At 42.3% G+C, this 8,781-nt stretch overlaps 1 protein-coding gene across 2 annotated transcripts in view; it reads left to right on the top strand.

Moving 5' to 3' along the window:
* Positions 1-242: 242 nt before the first annotated feature.
* Positions 243-8,781, top strand: part of DPYS (dihydropyrimidinase) — a 74,535-nt gene continuing 65,996 nt past the window's right edge. For both annotated transcript variants that reach the window (XM_079141518.1, XM_079141517.1), the window contains exon 1: positions 243-612. In XM_079141518.1, coding sequence (XP_078997644.1) covers positions 349-612 — 264 coding nt within the window. In that variant the 5' untranslated portion in view covers positions 243-348. The remainder of the gene's footprint in view (positions 613-8,781) is intronic.

Raw genomic sequence — 8,781 nt, 5'->3', positions numbered from 1 at the left:
AGAGGGACTCGGTGGCGATCTTTTTTCTCAAACGCCTTTTCTTATGAAGGAAAAATATTATTTCTCTCACTTTTAAAACTCCAAGATAGAAACCCGGGTGGACACCTAGACTCAGGGTGACAGCTCGTGGGTCTGCGAGGGTAGGGACCGTGCTGACCTGTTCTGTCCCTGACTTTGGCGCCAGCCCAGCCCTTCCTGGGGTGGAGCCCGCACCTTTGCCCACTTCATAACCCGCCCCAAGGGCTCAGGATTTGCAGTTGTCCGGGGACCTTCCTGGAGGGCAACCCTCGCTCACCGAGGCCACCCCTCGCGCAGCCCTGGGCGATAGGACCTCGCGGGCCCCTCACCATGGCCACGCGGTCGCGACTCCTCATCCGCGGGGGTCGCGTGGTCAACGATGACTCCTCGCAAGTGACCGACGTGCTGGTGGAGGACGGCGTGGTGCGGGCGCTCGGCCGCGACCTGCTGCCGCCCGGGGACGCGCCCGCGGGGCTGCGCGTCATCGACGCGGCGGGCAAGCTGGTCCTGCCCGGCGGCATCGACACGCACACGCACATGCAGTTCCCCTTCATGGGCTCACGGTCCGTCGACGACTTCCACCAGGGCACCAAGGTACCTGCCCCGCTCAGCCCTCAGGCCTCGCGCGCTGTCCCCGGGGAGAGGACCGCCCCCGCCTGCGCAGCCGGGACCCAGTGGCAGGAGCGAGCCGCAGGGACGCGGGCGGGCGCCGAGCTGGCGTGCAGATTCCCGGCTCGGAGCCCTTTCCTGTAAGCGCCGGTTTCAGGGGCATCAGCCCAGCCTAGGCCAACCCAGGCGCCAGCCACTCCTCCCTTTGGGTAACTGGACAAGTTTAAGGCAGTCTTGGTCCTTACCTCATTTCTCTACGCCCCATCTCAAATCTCCGGTTTTTCTTGCTGTTCTGTGGAAGTCCACAAAGTTTCTGTACTACCTATAGTGTCTTTTTAAAGTAGGTCCTCCCGGCCATTTCTCCCCATCCTTCATCCCAGCCAAAACCAAATGCAAAGTCCATTCACTTAGGAGTCCTGCCTTGTCTCAGGTTAGTGTGTGGCGGGTGTTGTCTGCTAGGGCAGGAAGGATGCCCATCCACACTCACCCCACTAGGAAAAATACAACCTGACCAGAGTTTGAAAATGAAAAGATTTCAGGAATGTTCTCCCAGCATACACCAAGACACCTCGTCCCATCTTTTCTCCCACCCGCCTGGTCCCGGGGACACCCAGTATAGCTCCTGATTCTTGCTGCCTGAGTTACTGATGGTGTAGGAGAGCAATCGGATCCATATTCCCAGGTGAGGGAAGTTTGGGTTTCTCTAAACAGAAAGACTAGAAGTTGGAGACAATGAAAGGAACCTTAAATATTTCCTCATAGCTTCTGGAAACAAAACCGGGAGATTAACAAGGTAGCTTTACAGGAACATGAAGCTAAAATTCCACTCTCAGCACTTGAGCTAAAGCCAAACCCACAGCATCCTAGAGTCTCAAGTTTTGGACTGCCTTGAGAGAAATGGTTCCTTCCAAACTGAATATGTACTTATTTCTTTAAGTCAAAGCTCTTCACTTGGAAATGTGTGTGAGGTTTTCCCCAAGATCATACCTTGATGTGAATGCCAAATCAGGATTGTTTGGTCCAAGTTTAAAGTGCACAGTCTTTCAGTCCAGTTTAAAGAATCAGTATTTAGTTTACTGTCCTCGTTTTCAACTATTTTAATCTCTTTGTGCCTGCCCCACTCCAAGTTCCCCAGTCCTTTATGACTGATCAGAATGTTTAACAGAACAAGAAAGGTAGGTGATTCCACCCAGAGAGAAGGATCTGGGGCGGGCTGCCCAAATCAACATTTAGAAAGCTTCTTTCTAGTTACTTATTATTGACCTTTATCATCTGGTCAATAAAGTTTCTTTGCAGGACAAATCTGCTTTGAAAACTGGCAAGCTTTGTTTTAAATATTCCTTTCCCCCTTTTGCTAAAAAAAAAAAAAAAAGGTTGAATTTTGATGAACTCATTTTTATATTTTAAATAAGTTTGTTCAGTTTTTAGAATAATTAATGAGCATAGAAAATTAGAAAAAATAGAAAACATATAAAGAAGAAAAATATTACTAATGGAGTAGTTGCCCTTGACAATCACCATCGTTTTGGTGTATGTGGCCTTTTGCTTTTCAATGTGCTATATTTTACATAACTGAAATTGCATTGTGTATGTGTATGTGTGTGTAAAACTGTAAAGTTTTGTAACCTACTGTTTTCAGTTATGGCACAGGCATTTCCCGTTATCACTAAGGTTCATCACTAACGAAATGCTTTGCTACAGCAGGGTGTTCCATCCAATGCCCTCTTTTGCAAGGTGGGGAGCTGCTGTTACTGACCATCGATCATCAGGCCATTAGCAGCACTGTCCTTACACTGAGAAGTAGCTTTCATTTCTCTCTCCCTTCAGGGTTGCCGATGAAGTAGCCAAAAAGAGGAGAGAGGGACATTTCCTCCCTTTCTCAAGACTGTCTCTATGTGCATGAAGATCCTGGAGAGTGGTTCTCAGTCCTTTTTCTGTTCCTTGGATATTCTGGGATTTTTATAGCATAGAGAGATTTGTAGTTTCTACCTGAGGTATATACCTATGGCATATTATAGTCTGTTATCCACCAGTTGATTCTCTAGGTATTTCTGTTCTTAAAGACTACCAAAACACTAAACAGAAACATATTCTTAATGAGTTTAAGACCATAAGCCAAAAATGATACAAGCAGAGAAATGGTCAAAGGCTTAGCAAGTACATAGTTCCTGTTGAATATTAAAAAGTACCACCAAGAGGCTAAGTTGCAAAAGTCTACTTCAGAATTGGTTGGCTGGATCCAGGAGATAACGACTTCCACCCCCAGAAATCAATGAGGCTCCCTACAGGGAACCACAGGGACAAATGTGGATCATGGGAGCACGGAAGTGCTACCTGAGTTCTGGAGTGAGTGGACCCTGGGGTTCTTTTGTCTTCTTTCCTGGTCTTCACAATGATTTCCAAGGCAATGTTGGTTATTCTCTGGTTTGAGAAATTAGGGACAAAGAAGCCTGTTGAAAATACTGGTTGTATTTTATATGAAACTTGAAAAACGTCTTCTTAGTAAATATTAAGTAATATTTAGCAAGCACTTGCTACATACTAGGCACTGTGCATCATCTTCCAACAATCCTGGGTGCCATTATTTTTTTTTTATAAAACTAAGGAAATTGCAACAAGTTGCCTGGCTAAGGTCTAGTCATACACCTAGTAAGTGTCCAAGTGGCTCTTCAAATTCCATTACTGCTTGATTCTGTCACTAGAGTTCTTACCTTTTAGACTCAATGCCTTTGAAAAAAACATCTAATACTCAGATCTGTCAGAGAAGGAAGTGACGGATGAGCAAGCTGTGTACGTAGCATGCTAATAGGAGATGGCTTTTCTCAAGAATAAAGCAGAGTCACCCTCAGGAAATACAGTAGTCCTTCACCTTTCCAAAGCTGCAGGCAGTTTAAGTCATCAAAATAAGTGCATGTCATAGGTATTATAGTCATACGGCATTTATAATTGCATTTGTAGCCACATCATCTCAAAGGGTACAGAAATGGATATCTTAAATACAGAAAGCCATAAAGTAAAAATGATATATCATGCTTTCAAGAGATGGGCCCCAAAAGGTTAGACCGACAGCTATTTGCTTTCTGTGTCTACCAGGCTGACCATTCATAATAGCCAGCATGTACAAGGGAGGCTGTTTGTGGTGTTCTATTTATTGATCTCTTGTTGTGATGGGACCCAATTTAAAAAATGAAACATAGGTCAACCAAAGGTTACATATTTTGTAAATATAATTCATGTCAGAGATTGATTTAAAGCCTATGATTGACTGACTTAATTACAGATGAAAGTGTTCTATCTGATGTAACTAATGGAAATAACATTCTGCTTTAAGGAAATCATATTTCATTTTGTTGCTGTATACTAGGTATACAGTGGTCTTCTAATAATTTGATCTCTGAGGGGGAAGGACAATGAGATTTTTTATTCAATGAATATTCAATAAACCTGAAGGAATTATGATTTTGATTTTGCTATGTCCAATGACAAGAAGATGAATAAAAAGATTTCAACAAGTTTTCAAATATTTACATTTGTATTTAGATGTCCATGCAGGATGGAGTGGATGAACTCCCATTAAAAACCTGGTACAGTCAGTAGCTGGAAGTAGGATCATGTTTTTTAAAAACTGGGAAAACATTCAGCACAATTTTTCTTTTTTCTTTTTATTTCTTTTTCTTTTTTTTTTTTTTTTTTTGTCTTTTTGGCGAAGGTCAAAAATTTCTCAAAGTTATTGAGAAAGGAAACCATACTTCGCTTTGGAAGTTTTTGGTAAAATGCCATAGAGGTGATTACTTAGAAGGCATATGATTAAGCACACATTTATGATTGTATTTATAGACCTTTCTCACCTTGTGGAAGAGCTGTGCTTCAGAAACCCTGAAGTCCCATTTTCTGCCATTTGCCAGAGCTGCAGTGAGAGCTGTGTGGGCTGACCCCATGACCTCGGGCAAATCACTTCCTCTCTCAGGATTGTCACCCTTTCCTTATCTGTGAAATGAGGCATTGGTTGGACAAACAACTCAGTTTTTAAAATGTTGTTAAAAGGTATAAAAATATATGTATACTTAACCTCCAGCCCTCAATAAGATGCTGGTACATTGTAGTCACTCAATATACACTAGTTGAATGAATAAACTGCTTTTTTTAAAAAAAGGAAAATACAGAAGAGAATAAAGAAAAATAGCATTTAAATGACTTACAATTGGACCATTTTGCTACTTGTTTTTAGATTTTTCTTTTTCCTTTTGCTACCTGTTTCAGATTTTTTAGTTGGGGAGGAACATATAAACATTTTTTCATTCTACTAAATTGTTTGTAGTTAGTCAAGTGCGTCAAATATTTCCCCATATCCTTAAATTTTGTCATTAGAGAACATGATTCTGTGGCCCCATTATCCTCTCTGAGGCCAAGTCTTAGATTTTTCTCTCTAGCCTCAGTGTCTCTTGATCAGGCCTGTTTCCACCTGTCTTCTGATGTCACAACCTGAGTGTCCCAGAGCTCCTCAGACTTAGCCTGTTGCAAACCAACTGTATCCTCTCTACAAGTGCCTGGCCTGTTTTTCTTTGTCAGACTGTTAATGGCTCTACTCTCATCTTCTCCATTACGGGTATTCTGCACCTTCTAAGGTTTTTTGGTTTTGTTTTGTTTGCCAATATGTAGCAAAGCTGTGACACACATCGTTGTTTGTATTTATAATTGCCTTTCACATCATCCCCCAGAATAAAATGCCTGTGCCAACGAGTGTCAGACACATCTTAAAGGAGTTCAGTGCATTCAGACTGCTCTGCCATTCATGTTCCCTTGTCATTCCCATTTCACTGTGTCCTGCCCATTGATGAATATTTGATTTAAAAAAAAATTCTATGCCAGTTTAATAGGAAAAAACATAACTTCTTAATGATTTTAGAAGATCCCTTTTTTTAAATTACTGGTGAGCTGAGCTTTGAATGCTCATGTTGTGCTAATAGTTTGCAAGAGTTTTCAGTTCTAAAGGTTTGTAATTGTATGTTTTTCCCCAGTGGCTGATGATTACAGAGTTAACCTTTGGATATTTAGAGGAAGGAAAAAACATCTCGATTAATTTAAAACCACTAGATGTTAATAAGGCTATAGCCCTATTGAGGGAGTTATGTGTTAGGAATCTTTTCACTAAACTTAACAGAATCTAGGACTTGTCTTCTTTCCATGTTCATACTTGAGTACCCCATGCTTTTTACTTCATATTTTCTCCCTCATTTGTGTTTTCACAGGAGTGTTTTCATGTCTCACAAAGGTACTTTAGGATCAAGGTTTCCATGGTACTACTGTCAGGGAGGAAAAGCTTTTCCTTTTCCCTCTTGTGTTTCCTGACTGAGGACCTACAAATTAAACCAACAGAAGACAGTCAAGAGAAAAGACCTTTAAAAAATATTCCTGTATGTATGTGGTTCAAGAAGTGGGCTAGCATTTGGGGCTTATATACCATTTTAATGGAAGGAGAGGGAAAGAAGAAAATAAAATAAATTACTTTTTCTTTTTTTTTGGTACCAGGGATTGAACTCAGGGGTATGTAACCACCACGGAGCCACATACCCAGCCCTATTTTATATTTCATTTAGAGACAGGGTCTCACTGAGTTGCTTAGCACCTCTCTGTTGCTGAGGCTGGTTTTGAAATCACCATCCTCCTGCCTCAGTCTCTCAAGTTGCTGGGATTACAGGCATGTGCCACCACGCCCAACAAGAAATTACTTCTTACTGGGATAAGTGGGAGAGGGGTGCACACATATGGGAAAGCAAATAGGAAAGATAAATGGACCCTTAGTGGAATAGATGGGAACTAGGACAGTCTTGTGACAACGTCTATTTAGGTGTGGTGCAGGTTTCTAATTTATGGTGAAAAGTTGATCTTCCCCGATTACAAAACTCTCTGAGGGTATCCATAATTGAGTTCTTTTGGGAAGCTCTACTTTACGGCAGACATGGGAGTACAGAAGAAATCCTATTCTCAAGTTTCTTCCACTCAAAATAAAGTTTATGCTATCGGATATATTTTGGATCCTTAACTGCCAGCTAATATCAAATAACCCCAGATGGAGGATTCTACAAGTTGATCATTAGTTTCCATTAATTCAGTCAACACATGTTTATTGCAAATCCACCACATGCTGGGCATTGTGGTTGACACAGGGGTTGTAGAGATGAAAACCATGGTCTTTGTTCTCAGTGGCAGATAGACCACAGGTATATGGTCTCTAACTTGGGCCTAAGTAATAAATTGTAGGCAGTAGGATTTAGGCCTTGTAGACTTAGCTTTGATGGTTGTGACTAGTTTTGTGTAAACACTTGAGGTCAATGACTTAGGTCAGATGAAGAAAGGTCATTTGCCCTTTCACATGGTCCCCATCATACTGGCCTACATCCCCCGGCTGTGTTTCTGAGCAGGTTAGATGGCTGATAAGTGAGACTAGGCCGCTGTCCAACACCTACACCTCAGCACCTCTTTGAGCTTTCTTCTCACATGTCCGGTAACAAATGGAGGGAGGACCCTTCAAGTTTTCAGTTGAGTTTAATTTCATCCAACAGGGAAATTTCCTGTTATGGTGACAGTCATGAATTCCTGAGCCTTGAGGAAGAGTTGTTCATACATAAACGTAAATACCTAAAATATTAGCTTAAAATAGAACAAAATGCAACCTTTGTTTACATCCCAGAAATTCTTCAAGGCATTGCAATGGAAATAGACTGTAACTTTGTCTGTTTGCGTTCCAGGTGAGTGCTGATAAGGGGTGGGCTTTGGACAAATCCGAGCATTCAGCCTTCAGATGGGCTGGGGTTCTGCATTTCATATTAATGTTGTTATTTGAGGATCTAGGAAACTACATGGGTGGGGCCAGTGATATTTGGGGGAAATGACATTTCACATTAATCTGCAGCTACACAGCTTTCCTAGTTTGCTGCCAGAAAAGTTAACGATCATTATTCCATTGCATCCCTTTGGGGTGGGGACAATGGGCCCCTGCCTTCCTTTCTCCTTCAAGCATTCAGAGAATATTTATGTGGAAGACACTCTAATGGGTACAGGGCATACAGAGATGAAACAGCATCAATTTCAGTGAGAGAGAGTGAAAATTCTCTGTTGATTGTAATGTACAGTCAGGGTTAGGAATCCATCACTAGACTTGGTAGAGAAGGGAGCAGGGAGCAGGAACATGAGTGACACCTCTCTCTGAGGTGAAAAGGGACAGAATAAAAGGCCCTGTTGCTGGAGCAGAGTGAGTGAGTTGGGAGAGGGCAAATACTTAGAAAGCTGAGGAGACAGCTCAGGTTGAGACCACGCAGGGACTTCTGGGCTGTGTGACAATTGTGTTTTCTTCATCTTAAGAGCAACAGGAAGTCAAGGAATGGCTCCAAAATGGCAGGTGTCACTGGGCAGGGTGCCTCCTGCCTTGCAGATTAGTTCATCTTGTCTCCGGAGGACAGCTCTCCAGCTGCCCACAGCAGTCACCTACTCAGTAACACACCCTCTTCCTGATTTTCTTTTCTTTTCCTTCTATTTCTTCACTCCACTGTGCTAGTCCAGTCGGGAAATGAAGGAGCACCTCCTGGAGTAGGTAGGAGGTGGCCTGGAGGGCCTTTGGGAATGGACTGGACTTGAGAATTCAGGGAAGAAGAGAGTTAAGTTTCAAGGTGGATTCTTAAGTATCTAGTTTGCACGGTTGGGTGGATAATAGTGTGATCAATGTTGCAAATTTGGGGAATCAAGAAACTGAATCAGAAATGTGCAGGACATCATGACAAAGCTGAATGTGCTCTGGATTGGGGACATAAATTGAGATTATGAAGTCTGTTTTCATAAATCATAATGACTACAAGAAAGCTGAAACAAGCGTTTCTCCCCAAGGCTCAGCTGGACTATTGGGTTTCTTTTTTCTTTTGCTTGGGTGGATCAGGTCCTGTGACTCATTTTGATAAAACAAAGTCACTTGTTTTAGGATGAGTTGAGAAATGACAATTTGGCAGCCCCATGAAAAGGAAGAAAATGCTTTGGGGTATTTTCAATGATGATTTACAACCTAATGCATTCTTAAATAAGATCTTATGTAACATTATGGCCCACTCCTGGTCAGAGTTTATCTCCATTTTAAGTTCCATTGCATTTGTTCTGGAGACATCT

This window comes from Sciurus vulgaris (assembly GCF_902686455.1).
Source record: "Sciurus vulgaris genome assembly, chromosome: 1".
Classification (NCBI taxonomy): domain Eukaryota; kingdom Metazoa; phylum Chordata; class Mammalia; order Rodentia; family Sciuridae; genus Sciurus; species Sciurus vulgaris.
Note: the sequence above shows the minus strand (reverse complement) of the source record. Positions and strands in the feature narration are given on the sequence as shown.